Below are 17,613 nucleotides of genomic sequence, written 5' to 3'. Positions count from 1 at the left end.
CCGAAACACAGCAAAAGTAAGCTCGTCTCAAGGTCTGGGCGGCTGTGGGGATGGAACCTTGCGCTCCCACTGGCAAGGAGAAGACATCCATACATACGGGATCAGGAGTAGCGAGAGAGGAGTCAAAGCCGAGAAACACCATGATTCAGACGATGGCCGAATAAAAATCTAGGCCGAATACTTGTTTTAAAGCGGATCCCGGTACATATTGACACGCAGGCCTGCTTTGAGTAAAAAAATCAAGCATCAAGGGTGACTTATACCTACGACCCGTGTTTTTTTTGCGGACCTCCCTACTAGATCATTTGAGAAGTTTTTCTTCTCTTTCTCTATATTCCTTTCATACATATCTTCACCACTCCACATAGAATCAAATCTACGAACTACGGATTCCTTACACCGCCCAGCCGCTGAAGCCGCGGACCGACATCATATGAGATATCGTGGTTGCACGGAATTTTACTTCCTAGATGTCACTACAAACGTGTGCCTTACCAGGCATAGATCATGGAACCCCTCGAGATATTAGGCGCTCCAGGGAGCTGTACAAGTTGGTTCACCTTATCCCATGACGTTTTAAACGTTTGTAGTTACAAAGTAGAAAATATTAATCTGCTTGTTTATTGAAGATACTATCAACCCCCTTCACCTATACTCGAGTTGTCTTCCCGACCTGTCCAAACTTATGAGCAGGGCCTCGTAGCCTCACCAGACCCGGCCTTGATGTCATTTGCACTTCTTACAGCAAATCTCCTGTCATGCAAACGGTCTATGATTTCACTCATCGACCATGAAAGAATATATATCATCGCTGAATCTACACGCACGTTATCGGTCACCGTCCCACATACCCATGCACCAGGTGATGATCTATGGTTGGGAGGGTGCTTGTCTATACCTAGGGAAGGAGGATTGTGCGAGAGAACTGTTTCGTTGCTGGCACCTGTTGAGGTTTGCGATGACGGTATGATGATTTTTGAAGTTCCAGATCTCACCAAAGAACCAGTTTATCAGAACCAAGATTACGTCACTGGATGGCCCGATATGAAATTCTATGCTGGTGTCCCGCTCCGAACAAAGGGTGGCTTCTCTATTGGAAGTTTGTGTGTCATTGACGATAAGCCACACCCGGGTGGACTTAAAGATGACGCTAAGTTAACATTGGCAAAGATGGCGGAAACGGTTATGGGCCACCTTGAGAGAGTTCAGGCAGAGCGGGATATGAAGAGAGGAAGAAATATGGAGTTGGGAATTTCGAGGTTTTTAGCAGGGAATTTCAGAAATGAGCGCGCGGAGATGGATGATGAGGAATTTGCGGAGAGAGTTCGGTATGAGCAAAGATCGCAGGAAAAGAGGAGAATGGAGTCTGAACGGTTGAGATGGATCGATCAAATGGAGAGGCAACAGAAAAATAATATGGGGACAGATATAGTACCAGAAGGGGTCAAAACAGCAAGAATTTTATCACAAACATCAGAGAAGCTAGGGAGGAGAAAGGAATCGGATCCGTTTGCACGCGATTTTGCATCCGATTTTGACCAGGATAAGGTACCAGAGGGTGCATGGCCTGAGGGCAATCATCTAGGTTTCCCCGATGTCAAAGCATCTCAATTACCACTCTCTTTCCCAACTCCAAAATCTGAAGATTTTTCTTCTATTCTGCACCCTCCTGGCCCGCTTAATATCCCAGAGCTTTCTCGAAGTTATAGTTATTCCTCAGTAAGATCAGGAAGAAGTACAACAGGCACAAGGCCTTCAGGGGGATCGACCAGTTCGATATCTTCACTGAACGCCACCATTCCCCCTTCATCGCCATCAGATTCTTTGTTCCATGATTCGGACTCAGCCGCCCAATGTTCAGCCGCCACAACACCCACAGGGCAACTTCAGTCACAATACCCTGACATTAACAACTCTTTCCGCTCTACATTTGCTCGTGCCTCGGTATTGATCCGCAAGTCAATTGAAATTGACGGCGTTGTCTTTGTGGATGCCGACTTGGAGGACACGTATGATACCGATGATTGTACAGACCCACCAAAAAATACGCCACCGGAGCCATTATTTGAAGGTTCCGCAAAACATCGACAAAGACCGAAGAAATGCCGTCGAAGATCTGGGATCCTTGGTTATGCCACAAAGGGAGGTACCTCTTGCACAAATCCATTCGATAATGACAGCATGATCCGTCGAGGCAGCGAGTTAGAGAGAAGCCTTGGATTTGATATTGGCGAGATTGAGGAGTCTTTCTTACGCACTATGGCACATCGCTGGCCACATGGTCATATTTTCTCGTGCAATCAGTCTAGCCCACGTGAGGCTGAGACGGGTTCAGATGATGACCCTGAATATACACCAGATTGCGAAAAGTCCGCAGGAGGAAAGTATATGAAAGAAGTGGAGACATTGAAACGTTTTCTGCCAGGGGGTACTAATGTTGTCTGTATGCCTATGTATGACTTTTCTGGGAAACTTTTTTCAGTGGGATTTGCCTGGAGCTGCTCCAGAGTTAGAGTATTCAGTGATGATGTGGAGAAGAGTTTCATGGCAGCGTTCGGGAACAGTATTATGGCAGAGGTAGGGAGGCTGCATTGCGTTAGTGGTATGTTTGGAGACCGTTTTATAATCCAAATTCTGGATATTTGCTGACGAGGATAATTGATGCGTATAGCGGATAAGGCGAAGGGTGACTTTATTTCGTCGGTCTCACATGAACTTCGATCACCATTACATGGAATTCTAGCGAGTGCCGAGTTCCTAGCGGATACGGATCTTGATAGCTTCCAGAGGAGCTTTGTCGATACTATTGAGAGCTGTGGGCGTACGCTACTTGACACCATAAACCACGTTCTAGACTTTTCAAAATTAAATAGCTTTGGGAATAAATGGACTGGAACGACATCCTCAATGAAGAAGGAGAGCATAGTCCGAAGAATGAGTCGGCAACGTGGGCGGTCTGCTTCGGTATGCTATGAAAGCCCGGAGGAGCTCAGGAGCGATGACGATCAAGAACCGAAACCGAGTCAAGGTGCGGAAAGTCCATCTGCATCTGTGAGTGATGTTGTTCACTTAACTGCTGAAACGGACTTGAGCGCTATCTTGGAAGAGGTGACGGAAGGTGTATTTGCGGGCTATGAATTTAGGGGAATAAGCACGCCAGGGATAATGGAGGTTGTAGGGACTTCAAAAACCGAAGGAAATGGAAGACCAGTCGGGGCGAAAAATGACATTACGGTTATCATCGATGTTGATAGACGTGATGATGGGTGGGTGTTTGAAACGCAACCAGGCGCATTGCGAAGAATCTTTTTGAACTTAGGAGGAAATGCGATCAAATATACGGATTCTGGTTGGGTCCGAATCAAGATGAGGGCGGAGGACTTGCCAAGCAAAGGTGATGAAGATAAGAAATCTCTTGTTACGTTGACTTTTACGGACTCCGGAAAGGGTATAAGCAGAGAATTTTTGAAGACACGGTTATTCACACCTTTCAGTCAAGAGAACCCACTTGTTAGCGGGACAGGGCTGGGTATGAGCATTGTCAGGCAGATTGTCGAAATGCTAGGCGGCGATATTGGTGTGAAGAGCCAGCCTGGCAAGGGAACGGAGGTGACAGTCAGCCTGGTGCTGAAGAGGGTCTTAAAGAAGAGGCCTGACCGGTCTCTTAACCAAGAGACGGACGGACAAGATGCTATGATCGAAAAAATTAGAGAGAGGACCAAAGGAAAGAGAGTTTCTTTTCTCGGTTTCGATTCTACGCCCCAAGAATCTGAAGCTCAAATACGAGCGACTGCGTTTCTTAGAAGTTCACTTGAAAGCTATGTTACTAAATGGTTCGGGATGGATATCGTTCTAAACTCTTTATCTTATTCTACTAGTGATAAGGTGGACTTTGTCATTACGAACGAAGGGGCTATGGTTAATGCACACCTGGCGCTTCCCGAGGAAACAGGGAAAAACATGCCTGGGAAGGCTGGAGGGATACCATTGATTGTTATCTGCTCGAACGCGGCACGACACGGCGTCTACCAGCCTTTGAATACCGCTGAGAATAAAGGAATTTCTGGTTTTGTGTCAAAGCCATGCGGGCCCATGAAACTCGCGAAAGCCCTAGCGTCTTGTCTAGATCAGATGGAGGCGGCATTGAGATCCCAAGCAGCAGTATCTACCTCCACCAAAACAGATATATTGGTCTCTCAATCACAATTGAATAAAGCTATCTATTGTACAGAGGTTAAGGCTTTGCTGAAAAACAGAAATTCTCCTCCTCCTCGTCCTAAGAGGAGTTCTACCGAGGTTAACCTCTCATCAAAGAGCTTTAATTGTCTGTCCACAGAAATTCCGGTTTCAGTAACACCAAGCACACCAGTTGAAAAGGATAACAGTCCAATCTCACGATGGAAACAAGAAGTTGGGCGGATAACTTCTCTCAACTTGAATGATGAAAATGGGAGCAAGAAACTTCCTAGAACTCTCATCGTGGAGGATAATCCAGTCAACTTGATGCTTTTGGCAACGTTCTTAAAGAAGAAGGGCTATCCATTCGAAAAAGCCATGAATGGACTCGAGGCTTATCAAGCCGTCGAGAAAAATCCCGAAGGTTTCGATATCATCCTCATGGGTATGCTTCTCTCCACATTGTCTACCCTTTACGAATACTAATGATGAATAGACCTGCAAATGCCAGTCATGTCGGGTATCGAATCTACCAGAGCTATACGGACATTGGAACGGCAACGACGACGGAAGGGAAGTTTGATCATCGCACTCACTGGGTTAGCGACTGCAAATGATCAACTCGAAGCCTTTGAAGGGGGGATAGATTTGTTTATGGTGAAGCCAGTTTCATTCAAACATTTAGAAAAGACATTACAAGAGCTCAAGCTAGAGGATCAAGACTAGAGGTTGATGTGGAGTTAGGGCGATGATGTTTTATTTGCTTTTGGGAATTCCTTTTACTCCACTTCTTTATTTGGTAACTTTTATTCTATGTTTTTGGGCGTTCATACGGTGGTCTCTATATTTCGTGCATTTATTTTGCTTGTATTTTATTATGTTCTGGAATTGGGCTGGTGCTCGGGAGTTTATTGCAATACATAATGTGTGGTTACAATAGGTTGTTAGTCAGGTGCTATCTTCTGTATACGATGTATAGTACGATAGCTGGTCCATCGTTACATCTAGAACCATAAAAAACAGAAGTTTGCCATCAAGACAAGCTCCCCAATGCCGCATAATGAATTCCCTGCATGACGAGGGCGCAGGTGGCTACCCTACGTCTTTGGTTCTCTTCCGTTGTCTTGTATGGGCATTTGGTACTGTTGCAAGGGATCAAGATTTGTCATATAGATGTATGTACAAGGCTCTGGGATTAAGTGAGTGAACGGATCCTCACCAGTTAACACCCCATTTAGTTCACTCACTTAATGCCAGAGCCTTGTACTTTCTGTGAGGATTATCAGGGCACACCCTCTATTAGGTAGGCCCTCCCCGGCTGGTGGTTCACGCCTCATCACTCGGTGGGCTAATTTCCCCTCATCACAGCCTGACCAGTAGTATGCAGGTACGGTTCATATATCACGCGCTAGTATGCCTGCGTGCTCTGGGGGCGGGGGGCGCCGAAGATGGGAGCGCCGAAAAGTTTTATATCAGTACCAATCATAAGAAGTGCATTACTGTTGAATTCGTGGGCAAATGGTACCCATTCGGTATTCTTCCATCTTCGGTAAACCCCCATATATACGGGTCCACCCAGAGATTTTGCTGCGCAGCGTACTTAACCGGTCAACTGGAATGGGCAAAAAGAGCGCTCATGGCGTATCGGTGGGTGAGACCTTCAGCTGTCGACATGTCTGTCGTGTTTCTACAGGGCCGGGGGGGAGTCATCAGGCCTGGCACGTGGTATGTATGGAAGAAACATGACTGGAGAGCGAAAATTGCAGGCCTATGTTTGCACAGGACATGGATGGTAGAGGTAGAGCATGTATATATATATGGCGTATGCTGTTAGCTACAATTAATGTAGCTTGAGACGCCTCGATGTTGTTGCCAAGGCCAGTGTTACAAAACCTTGGTTTGGTGCTAACCAGCTTTTTTTTTTGCTTAAAGGTGACTAAGCACCGGCCCAACAGCATTCTACTCCGTATACGTATGGGTGCGACTTTTGTTGGTTAGTCGGTAGTTCATATTTCGTGTATGATGAATGCGGACTTCATTATTACATGTAGCTACATACTAATACCTTTATGTCTTCCTGTAAATGCTTTTATTTATGGAGAAGGATTGTAGTCTAGAGATAAATAAGGTGTATCATAGTTCATGATCAGCGAAAATCCTTAAGACTCCGCGTTATTAGATACATGTATTTAAACATGCACATATTTATACTACGTACCAGAACTATTTTGAGAATAGCCAAGGGAGTTTGGGGAAAACACCGCTTCACTGGGAGCAACCCTAACTAAAGATCGATCAGGATATATGGACATATGTACATATATTATCAACCGTAGCACAAATCCGCCCTTGCGCCATAGCGATTCTTGAACCTCGAACCCAAGCGCTATATACCACGTATATACAAAATTTTAAATCTTCTCTGGTCTCGATCGCCCCCCTCCCCTGTCGTCATCAGAACTAACTCCAATCTCAAATACGTCACCCCATTGCGTTCCTCGATAACACTGTTGACGCCCGGCCTGGGGGGCCCAACATACGACCTACGGTAATATTCTACCTCGCCGTTCGTCTCCCACCACCATGGTTCTACATATATGCCATGGAGCGATAAAGTATATACCAACTGCATCCGACACTCTCCATGTCTCTACCCGTTATCACTGATAAGAGAACCACGCCACCTATGTTCCCTAGCGATACAGTCTCGGCTATCAGCAAGAAGGAAAAAAAAAAAACCTTCAATTATAATCACCAGTGCAGTCACATAACCCTCATTCACCAAACCCGTCAGTTGCCAAGCCGAGTGATAACCCATGATGAACACAAGACAAGACACGTATGAGTGAGATGTCACGAACAAAGAATTAAAACACCGTTATCGGGGTCGGCTCGTACCGCTGTTAATATGAGGGGGATAGCGTCCGTTTGGGTGTCTCGGGGCAGAAAATCTCCGAGAAGGGGGGGTGGTGAACCCCCGTCGCCGACAGTAGTTGTAGTAGTGGTGTGGTGACGATACACAATGACTGGCTGGTAGGTTGAGGTCAGGTCAGCTCAGCAAAGCGAGAAATAAAACAGAGGGTGCTGTTCTAACCACACAACCACATAGCAGCATAACTTGTGTCTGAGCTTTGGAACGAAACAAAATTCGGAAGGAGTTTAGGCTGAATTAATCGCAACACCCTTTTCAAAGTTTCTGGGAAAAAAACTCCTTCGGGTTTAACCTTGTATGTACTCATTGCTTCTCGAGGCCACGCCGGGGCTTTGCTTTACTTTGCTTCGGCTGATATTAATTTGTAACCCCGCAATTTAACGATTTTGCACGCGCGGGGAAATATAGGTTATCTATTCATGCCGACCTCCAGTGCGGGGGAAATAGCGAGGGGAATTTGGGGGAATGTATGGAGCTTTAAATTTGTACCAATCCGTGGCATCAGGTCATAGTTCCGTAATTGATACTGAACTGCGCTTTGAATACTCATACGGACAAATTGTCATTGATACTTGGACACTACATACGTACAGTACAAACAAAAGACTGCACCGGCCGAAGGGTTGTTTCATCCGCTCTAGTGTCCCGTGAGAGATATAAATACGTACCCAAAATGGTTCTCGCAAAACCCGAAAACACAAACGTCCGCAATCAATTCGACCTCACCGGGAAGGTGGCAGCCGTGACAGGCGGTACTAGAGGAATAGGGATTGAAGCCGCCCGCGGCCTCGCTGAAGCCGGAGCATCCGTAAGTCCCAATACCTATCCATTATCACTCTCACTACCAACCCCCCCTTCACCCAGGGCCACTACCCAGTTGCAATTGTACCACCCACTCACCACCCACAGGTTGCAATAATTTACACCTCTTCTAAAGATGCCGAGAGTATTGCATCCCAGATGTCACAAGAGACCGGCGTCAAAGTAGTTGCCTACCAGTCCGACGTGCGCGACCACGCATCAATCGCTGCTACCATCAACAAGATCGCAGCAGACTTTGGGCGTATCGACATCATGGTTGCAAATGCTGGCATCACAACGCATGTTGCAGCGATTGACCAGACGCCAGAGTCCTTCTCGGAGGTCATGAAGGTCAACCTTGACGGTGCTTTCTATACGGCACAGGCGGCAGCAAAGATATTTCAGAAGCAGGGAAGTGGAAATGTCATATTTACGGCGTCAGTCAGTGCGCTACTAGTCAATGTTCCGCAGAAACAGGCGGCGGTATGTAGTAGTGTTTTTCTTCTTCTTCGCTATGTATTTTACTCTGCATGCATGCTTAGCAGAGTAGAGTACCACTGGCACGACACGAGGCTAAACTATAATCTTGAAAATCAGTATAACGCGAGTAAAGCGGGTTTGGTGCAGATGGCAAAATGCCTTGCGGTTGAGTGGGTTGATTTTGCAAGAGTCAACTGTGTTTCTCCTGGTTTCATCGCAACCGATAGTAAGTTCTTCGTCTGCTGTGAAACGGATTGCGGGGTACATAACGGATAGACACTATGATACTAACAGAGGACAAGTGATTGCGGAACTTCCTGAGGACTGGAAGAAGTTGTGGCATACTATGGTTCCGGCCCAAAGATTCTGTGATCCCTATGAGTTGAAAGGGGTGTGTAGAACTTTAACCTCCTCCTTCACCGCTACTAACCTGGGTTGCGGGAGAGTTGAGCTGACTTAACTTTTAAACTATCAGGTGTACGTATTCCTTGCTAGTGATGCCTCGAGTTATATGACGGGTACGTGGGCCCGATCTCTTTTGAATTCCCCCCTGAAGATTGCTTTGTGGACCTGGGTTTGCTCAATTGTTGATTTTAGGCGCAAACCTGGTTGTGGACGGTGCGTACACCCTACCGTAAAGATAGGTGCTACCAAATCCTACTATTATTACGGTTACCACAACAGGCCGTCGCACTTCTGGCCGAGAGAAAAAAAATGTCTTAGAACACAGAGACTTGAAACCTGTAATTGGTTAGAGGAAATCTTGCTACTATTCAGCCATCCAGCCAGTCTCCTTATTGTGCGCAACTACGAATATCATCTTTTTTAGGGAGGCAGATCATCTCGCCCTTGTGCATTTGTAGTGGAAATAAGACCGTCCAAAAAAAAAAAAAAAAAAAAAAAAAACACCAACTGGTATCCATATTCCAATATGCCGAAAAGAAAAGGCTCATGAGAGGGAGTCCAGCCAACACAACACATGTTAGTCTATAACACCGTACATGTATGTAGTTATTGATAACAAATAGCACAATAGCACTCCTAATATATACATACATGCCCGCCGGTACGAAGTTACGCCGTGGGAAGGCCAAATGGCTTTTTAAGATCAATTTTTTTTGTTTAAGCCACCAGTCGGAGATCTACGACGTCACAGTCAAAAGATTTGCCCCACTGCATACCGCATGGCATCTTTAAACTCGCGACATAGCTAGTTAGCGTCGGACATTTGCCTCCCAATGTGTAGCTTAATCCAAAAAAACCTTGCCCCCTGCAATCTTCGGGCATAAGCGAGCCCTTCTTTGAACCCTATTTGCTGAGAGAAGGGGGGGGGGGGGGGGAAAGACAAGGCTTGGATTTAGACTTTGTCGAGGGTACGGGGGTGGACGCCATTTGTAGATGATTCCCGGGGCCGTGAACGTATGTCGGTACGTACGGCGTGGCCGATGATGGTGGATATAGAATGCCTAATGGTTAGCTATTCTTGCTTGCCCATTTTTATGCCTGACAGGACAAGCTGCCAACAAAGCAAAGCAGAACAGGCGGGCAAAGCAAAGAAAGTAAAAATCTCTTCGCACCTCGCACCGAGGTATAAGAATAAGATCAGAGTGTCAATCCCAGCCGGCCTGACCGACGATCGAGTCGGAGCGACTTGTGTGCTTGTGAGCCTGTGAGCTTATGAGACGAGGAGGTTCGAACGTTCGTTTGTTGGTGATGACGATACCAGATATAATAATCATTGCCGTTATTATAATTAACGTTTCTGAGACAACCCCCCCCCCCCCCCACAGCGAGGGTCTGGACAAATTAATGATACTGGTTATCTTATCCTGGTCTCTCTATCAAGTTCTGGATTTTCTAATCTATCTGCCGGTAGATCCAATCCCAGTTAAGGTGACCATGAACGGGTAGAAAGTGTTGAAACTCGAATCTGGACTCGTTTCCTTTCCTGTTCTTTCTTTCTAGCCAAACGCCAAAAATATGTAGATGAGATCGAGAACAGGACAGGGCAAGCTTTGGCATAGAGTACGTACACTACATGTACCTATGCTGCGTTTGTACGGTATGCCTCTTTTCGAATAGACAAGGTTTATATTTAGTGTGAGAGAGCGTGCCAGGGTAGAGCGATTATTCCTAATTGCAATTCTAATGGAAATAGCAAGTTGTATGCCGGCCCGGTCCCAAAAGAAATTGCCATAATTACTTAAACAATTGGTAATTATAAGAAGGCGGAGGAATTAAGTTAAGTTGTGCGGGGAGTCTAGAGTAAATGATGTCGTTAATATTATTAGACAAGATATGACTGACAATCACAAGCCAAGTTTATCGTAATACTCAGGTCTCGTACCTATTGGTGTGCGTATCTCTCTTGGGGGTGGATTAGGTCAAACATGTACATGCATGCCATGAGTAGGCACGTACATTTACCGAGGTATGAAGATCATGGCTAGCTACATGTACCCGCTGTTAGAGTACGTACGAACGAACGGTGAAGCAGCACTAGCAGCAGTAGCAGCGTGGTTGTTGTTGTTCCAGGAGGCCAGTGAGGGTTGTTTGTTGATCTGTTGTTGTGGCTGGATTGGGGAGTTGATTTGACTACCGATTGAATGGGGGGATAGGCTAGGACAACAACCAGGTCCGTGTGGCTTCTGCTTGCTTGCTCCACTAAAAGCTCCTTACTCCTCTCCACAGGCTACATCCAGGCACCAGCAGACAAATAGACAATGTGGACATGGCCGAGATGAAGGACGTGCGGGAACCGAAGCTTAGAAGAACAGTTACGTTTCACTTCAGGAAAGGAAATAGGCAACAGCAAACAAAAACAACTACATACCTACATTAGTACTCAATGCTGTACTTAATAATGCAATCCTGGGTTCTGTTTAACTGTCACTTCTACATACGTACATGAGGAAGAAACGGCATAAGCTTTTTCTAATGAGAAACTCCTGCCATTCACCCCCTGAAGACGGTTTATGTATGCTAACTTAAGGCCGGATGGAGAGGTGTAAGTGGCGAGTTATGTGACCGGGGAGTGGTATGTCTCGGGAGGTATTCCCAATCCAGCGCGGGACCCCTCGGCGTTCAACCTCAAACCATCCACAGACACCGAAGTCCCAAAGATCGAGGCACCGAGCTGATCGGCGGAGTTGTCCAAAACCATGTGTGAAGGGAAGCACGGAAGTATCAGGAAGGAGAGTGGAAGGGGGTGGGAGGACGCGAACCATCCACCAAGGCTCTCACTTAACTAGCTGCTGCGCTTTATCATACTTTATACAGCTTGTGTCCTTCGTGACTTTCAATTCTTGGATTCCTTGGTACTGTCTTTTCATTCCTGGTGATCCGACCGTTACTCGAGATCTTTTTTACCATCCTATCTCCCGGTCGCTTTTTTACTTTAATCTTCGTGCTCTCGCTCTTGCACGCTCGAGATTGTCTTTGCTTTGAACTCAAGTGCAAGTACCACTTGGTTCCATTTCACTCCACGCAAAACAACAGCCCAGCATGGACAGCGAGAATAGTTCATCATCAACGAAGTCTCCTTCAGAGCACAGTGAACCTCACAGCGAGAATATTGCGGCACAGAAGCTTGAGAAAACTCCTGCTGCAGGCCCATTGGACTGGGACGGCCCTAATGACCCTGACAACCCGTGGAACTGGTCCTCAGGGAAAAGGTGGTTTGGAACAATTGTGCCTGGGTGCTTCTGTATGCTCGTGTATGTTCCTTCTTGCTTGCTCTCTCGTAGAAAAAAAAAAAGATGTTGAATTTTTGTTAACATTGAATTTTGCAAAATGTTAGAACATTTGCGTCATCAGTTTATGTTCCTGGCGTTTATGAGGTTGCTGCCAAGTTCAATGTTTCAATTACCGTGGCTCTATTGGGGATCTCGATGTATGTGGTGGGACTTGGATTAGGGTAGGTTTTTTCTCCTTCGCTTCAGTTTTACCGAGGACTCAAGCACTAATATGGGGGAAAATGCAGGCCAATGTTCAGTGCGCCGTTATCAGAGGTGAGCAGAAACAGCGCTAGTGACCGTTTTCGGGATCAAAAAAACTGATTCGGTGTACAGGTTTTTGGGCGAAAGATGGTCTACTTTGTAAACCTGCCATTCTTCTTGCTCTTCACGATGGGCGCGGGTCTGGCTCAAAATATTGAGACACTGGTCATCTGCAGGATGTTTTCTGGGATTTTCGGAGGACCTGCACTCGCTGTTTCGGCCGGATCATTTGTGGACGTATGGGAGTTGAAGAGCTCGGGGTTGGCAGTTTCTGTCCAGGCGATTGCAACCTTCATGGGGCCTGCGTTGGGTAAGTTTGCACCCACACCCGTCACTACTCGGCCTTGGCGAGACATGCAGGTGTTCAGGCTGGAGACTAACGATATGAAAATCCAGGCCCGATTGTTGGTGGATACCTCGCGCAGGACCAGAGCTGGAGATGGACCATGTGGATTATCCTCATCTTGGGAGGCGCGATGATGGTTCCTCTCTACTTCATGGAAGAGTCCTATAAGACCGTGATTCTCAAGCGCCGTGCCATTGCCCGCGGTCAAGAGCTTCCGCCTAAGCCAGACCCAAAAACAGCGTTGAAGATGATTTTTACAATCACCCTTGCAAGACCGTCTGTAATGTTGTTCACCGAGCCCATCGTTCAGGCTGTAGCGCTATACTCGTCGTTCGCATTTGCTGTGTTGTTTGGTTTTTTCGAGGCGTACCCGTATGCATTCCAGCGCGAGTATGGGTTCACGTTGGGACAAACGGGGTTGTGTTTCTTGGGTATTGCTGCAGGGTTAATTCTGGGGTGTGGGATTTACCTGCTCCAAGATAGACTAGTCTATGTTCCGGCCCTAAAAAAGCACAATGGTAACCCGCCTCCGGAGATTCGGTTAGTGCCCGCCATGATTGGAAGCTGTCTGATGCCTATCGGACTTTTCTGGTTTGCGTGGACTGCAAAGAAGGATATCCACTGGATTTCGCCTGTTATTGCTGGCGCGCCGTTTGGTGCGGGTCTTGTTCTCATCTTTGTGCGTTCCCTACTAAATCTATGTTTCGTCCGATGTTTAGCTGCATGTACTAATATGGTGAATAGCTTACGGCGGTTATGTACATCCTAGAAGTATACCCACCACTAGTGGCTGCGTCTGCAATTGCAGCGTTGGGTCTCCTCCGTTATATCCTTGCCATGGCTTTCCCGTTGTTTACACCTCGAAGTAATTATTCTCCCCCAGCTATATTATATGATATCCGTAGCTAACGTTCATCCACAGTGTACGAAAACCTTGGTATCGCTTGGGGAACATCAATCTTCGGCTTCATTTCCCTTGCCATGATGCCAATCCCATGGGTCTTTCAGAGATGGGGCCCCTCTATTAGGGCTATGTCCAAATTCGAAGCGGTCAGAGACTAAGTTCCGTTAAGCTTGCATACGTGTGTTTATGTATGTGTGTGATGTTTACGATCTAAGGACATGTGAGAGAAAATAAGGAGGCCTCAAGATTTCCTTAGGTCGTTCTAACTTGAATGGCCTCCCCGGAGTTGATATTTGTTTATAGTATATTCGTGGTGTCCCTTTTTTTCCCCGGTCACCGGTTTCATTTTTCTGTGGGCTTGTTTAGCATTGGATTTTTCCCCCTCATTTTTACTTCGAAAAGAAAAGAACTTGTATATTTATATTTTTCATTACGTTATGTTGATGTACTGGGATTTCTGTTTTTGTCTGCATGGGTGTACGGATGCTTATCTCGCTGTCATTATCCTAAATAATTATGTTTCTAGTTAGAAAAAGTCACACGCACACCATGCAATCATGCTTGATATGGTGATATGCCTGAGGTTCCCGAAGTGATTAACAAAAAGACTTTCAGACGGCCAAAGTCCATTGGAATTATAGAGATCCTGGATACCGGGTGCTACCAGGATATCAAAAACCGGCACAGTAGTGATTACTATGCTATATTTCTCGCTTATACCCGAGTGGTGGTGGGTGATAATCAACGCCTCTTGCCTTTCCTGGTCGTAGCCGCCACTAGCGCTTACTTACTCACACAGTTCTGAATGTTGATATTGGCGGCCTGAAATTAAAGTGCTAAGAAAACATTATCTATTCGAAAACTTTCTCATTCATTAGCTAGTTTATAATGCCAGGCAGTACTAATAGAAGGAGCGCTGTTTCTGGAGGGCATCGTTATCGATACAGGGCACTTCCTGAGTTCGAAAAAGATATGGCTGATAATAACGACTTCAAATCGCATACCGTTGATGAAGATATTGATGCTATTTCTACTCATGCCTCACGACAGAGGAAAGATAGTGGATTGTGGTCTAGGCAGCGGTTAGTTAATTTTGCCTCCCGATACTAGGGGGGGGAGATAACTGACAAGGAGTGAATACACACCAGCTACCCCGGCGCCCTCCTTTTCAATATCTTCACATTCATTCTCCCTGCACTCTACAACACACTCTCGAAGCTATGGATCGCGGGCATCGACAACAAGATGGTTGTTACGACGGACACCTACACCTACATCAGCGTCGTGACCGAAGTAATCAACGAAGGTCTTCCCCGCGCCTCATTTGTTATTATAGGCGACCGTTCTTCCCGTAGTATCGCATCCCGCATCAGTTTATCGAATACACTGATTATAGCACAAGCATGCCTAGGTGGGATCATGTCTGTTGTGATAGCCGCTGCTGCAAAGAGCTTTGCGGGGACGTTTGTCCCTATTGAGGTGAGGGAGGAAAGCGTGACGTACGTGCGTATATCTGCATTTTCTTCACTGTTTGGGGCCGTGGAGGTGGCGGTTGGTGCGGCTACGAGGGCCTTGGATAGGTAAGCTATATGAGAAGCCTCTATAGGATGAAAAATTAGCTGATGCTTGGTGGGAAGACCAGATGTACCGCTCCTTATAAGCTCCGTGAAGACTGCTCTGAATATTATATTGGATGTTCTCTTAATATCCAAGTTCCGGGTTGGTCATCTGGATGTTGACGTCAACACCCAAGCCATAATCCATCTCTCGTGCGATGCCGCCGGTGCACTGGCAGGCGTGTTGTTCTTCGCATATCTATCAAACATTCTGTCCTCGAGTCGCCCGTCGGGGGAAGAGGTAGAGAGTAGGAGACCAAGTAGAGTGGCGCTTTGGACACTAGTGAGACAGGGAAGGTACACGTTTATTGAATCTGCTATTCGGAATGTATTGTATCTTTGGTTGGTCTCTGGAATTGTTAAGATGGGGTCTGATTATACCACGGTATGGATACTTCAAATACGATGTTTCAAGTTAAGATGATAGCTGACGTGTAATACAAAGGCATGGGGTGTCTTCAACACCATCCGTTGGGGCCTCATCATGGTTCCTGTACAAGCGCTTGAAGCAACAGCTTTAACCTTTGTTGGGCATGCCTGGGGTTTCTGGCGCTTCCGAGTCGGAATCGACAATCGAACGCCTAAAGCGTCCTGGAGGGATCTCCTTAGTGAGCTCCATCCCTATTCACCTGTTATAGTCATAAACTAATGGATCATAAGTGATCACTCGACCAGCCCTAACATCCACAGTGATCGGCCTAGCAGTGGAGATCCCAATTTGTATAACATTTTCGGTCTGGGGTGCTCGGCCATTTGCCTACTGGCTCTCTGAGTCGGATTCCGTGGCAGATATCACTGCATATATGTGGAAGGTGATCATGAGTCTTCCCTGTCACATTCCCTTCTAGTTCTGTCGCTCATAAAAATGACAGACAATCGACTGGTGCTACATCTTCTACGCCATCTCTACCCAACTAGCCGCAATCCTCGTTGCTACAAGACCCAGATGGTATCTCGCCCAGTCCCTCTGCTCAAATATATTTTGGGTCCTGCCATGGGCAATTGCAGTGACTAGGATAAAGAATTTCAACAAGGACACGGCATGGAAGTGGCATAGTATTGTCTTTGGCGGGAGTTTGGTCGTTAGTTTTGTGATTATAGTGGTTGTTTTGGCGGCGTGGAGTTATAGACTTACTAGAGGGTTGAGTAGGTTGTCGAGGCTTTCTTCTACAACATTTTATCATTAGGATACCCAAAATATAACTCCGTGCTCTATCTCGGGGGCTTGAAAGCCAAAAGACAGAAAAGATATGTCAAGATTCGTTATAGCTCATGTAGTACTTATTCCCGTTCTTCAATACACAAAACAATAAGGAAGGGTCGCAAAAGATAGTAAGAGTGCAACAAAAAGAACGGGAAGCCGGAATTTATTCCTAGCCAGAACATTATATCAACTGACCAAGCACATATTTTCTTGTTTCTGTTTTTATTTTGAAAACTACTCCCAGTTCTATTTGCGCTTCATGTTAATTATAATAAACGAATCATGATCAATCAATTAATCATTTCGATTGTTAGTTTTCTTTCTTTTTTTTTTTTTAGAAAGATACAGGTCTAGGATATCGCTTAAATATAGGTGTTCATTTCAGGTTATCACCGTATTTTAGAGTATGTACTATATCGAGGCCGCTCCGCACTTTGTGTTCTTCTCTTGTAGAAGCGGTCAAGTTATAGTGACATGAAGACGTAGGTGGCTCCAAAATTCTGCAAGTGACTACACTGTGGTCTACATATATACGGCCTGGTATCATATATACATCGAGCATGGGGCGGTTCTTGAGCCACTGTAGAAAGGACATCTGAAAAGAGAGAATTAATTCTGCGCACATGTCCTGTACTTACGTACGTATATAACTTATATATACTTTATGGTTTGCATACACGAATGTACTTTATGGTTTGGGAGTTTGCCAAGAACGAGTGATATATTATGACCTCCCTATATAACCTCAACACGTACTTACATGTATGTGTGGGCACGCAGTTCGCCAAAATTAAAATGCCTACAATATTTTCACTCACTTCAATAGCTATTTGACTATGTACCTTTTACTTAAACGGGCGTAACTTTAATTCTGGCGCTATGAACACCTACTAAGGTGTAACTACATGTAGCATACAATTTCTTGATGTTACGACTGGTTTAGCATCAAATCTAGACGTTACAATAGCTAGGTATGCCAGTCGAGGAAAATGAGTGGAAAGTGGTCGTTTCCGTTCGGCTCGGGCTAAAGATAGCGAACTGTGCGCCCGCTATCCCTGTCCTGCATCCGCGTACACGCATGCGTAACGCAAGACCCCACGGGGAATGATAAACATCTACACATGCGTGTGAGTAGCAAGTGGGGTAAAACATGGAG

The 17,613-nt window shown here is 45.9% G+C and overlaps 5 protein-coding genes across 5 annotated transcripts; 4 read left to right on the top strand and 1 right to left on the bottom strand.

Moving 5' to 3' along the window:
- Positions 1-470: 470 nt before the first annotated feature.
- LAJ45_03284 (uncharacterized protein) lies at positions 471-4,902 on the top strand (the record flags this gene model as incomplete). The annotated part of the gene is made up of 4 exons (XM_046112871.1): positions 471-550; positions 630-2,602; positions 2,672-4,621; positions 4,673-4,902. 4 exons carry the CDS (start codon positions 471-473, stop codon positions 4,900-4,902), a joined length of 4,233 nt encoding a protein of 1,410 aa, XP_045973748.1.
- A 1,367-nt stretch (positions 4,903-6,269) lies between these two features.
- Positions 6,270-7,291, bottom strand: LAJ45_03283 (uncharacterized protein; the record flags this gene model as incomplete). Its single annotated transcript, XM_046112870.1, has 4 exons — positions 6,270-6,334; positions 6,395-6,562; positions 7,038-7,206; positions 7,271-7,291. 4 exons carry the CDS (start codon positions 7,289-7,291, stop codon positions 6,270-6,272), a joined length of 423 nt encoding a protein of 140 aa, XP_045973747.1.
- A 490-nt stretch (positions 7,292-7,781) lies between these two features.
- LAJ45_03282 (uncharacterized protein) lies at positions 7,782-9,027 on the top strand (the record flags this gene model as incomplete). The annotated part of the gene is made up of 6 exons (XM_046112869.1): positions 7,782-7,916; positions 7,973-8,392; positions 8,507-8,615; positions 8,692-8,780; positions 8,865-8,907; positions 8,987-9,027. 6 exons carry the CDS (start codon positions 7,782-7,784, stop codon positions 9,025-9,027), a joined length of 837 nt encoding a protein of 278 aa, XP_045973746.1.
- Positions 9,028-11,893: 2,866 nt separating this feature from the next.
- LAJ45_03281 (uncharacterized protein) lies at positions 11,894-13,795 on the top strand (the record flags this gene model as incomplete). The annotated part of the gene is made up of 7 exons (XM_046112868.1): positions 11,894-12,105; positions 12,189-12,305; positions 12,372-12,399; positions 12,460-12,697; positions 12,784-13,412; positions 13,478-13,598; positions 13,656-13,795. 7 exons carry the CDS (start codon positions 11,894-11,896, stop codon positions 13,793-13,795), a joined length of 1,485 nt encoding a protein of 494 aa, XP_045973745.1.
- Positions 13,796-14,609: 814 nt separating this feature from the next.
- LAJ45_03280 (uncharacterized protein) lies at positions 14,610-16,440 on the top strand (the record flags this gene model as incomplete). The annotated part of the gene is made up of 6 exons (XM_046112867.1): positions 14,610-14,719; positions 14,786-15,217; positions 15,275-15,638; positions 15,699-15,861; positions 15,914-16,065; positions 16,126-16,440. The coding sequence occupies 6 exons, from the start codon at positions 14,610-14,612 to the stop codon at positions 16,438-16,440; spliced, it is 1,536 nt and encodes a 511-aa protein (XP_045973744.1).
- Between the last annotated feature and the right edge of the window lie 1,173 nt (positions 16,441-17,613).

The sequence above is a fragment of the Morchella importuna genome (genome assembly GCF_003444635.1).
Source record: "Morchella importuna strain M04M26 chromosome Unknown Morimp01GS007, whole genome shotgun sequence".
Lineage (NCBI taxonomy): Eukaryota > Fungi > Ascomycota > Pezizomycetes > Pezizales > Morchellaceae > Morchella > Morchella importuna.
This window is presented reverse-complemented; position numbering and strand designations above follow the sequence as displayed.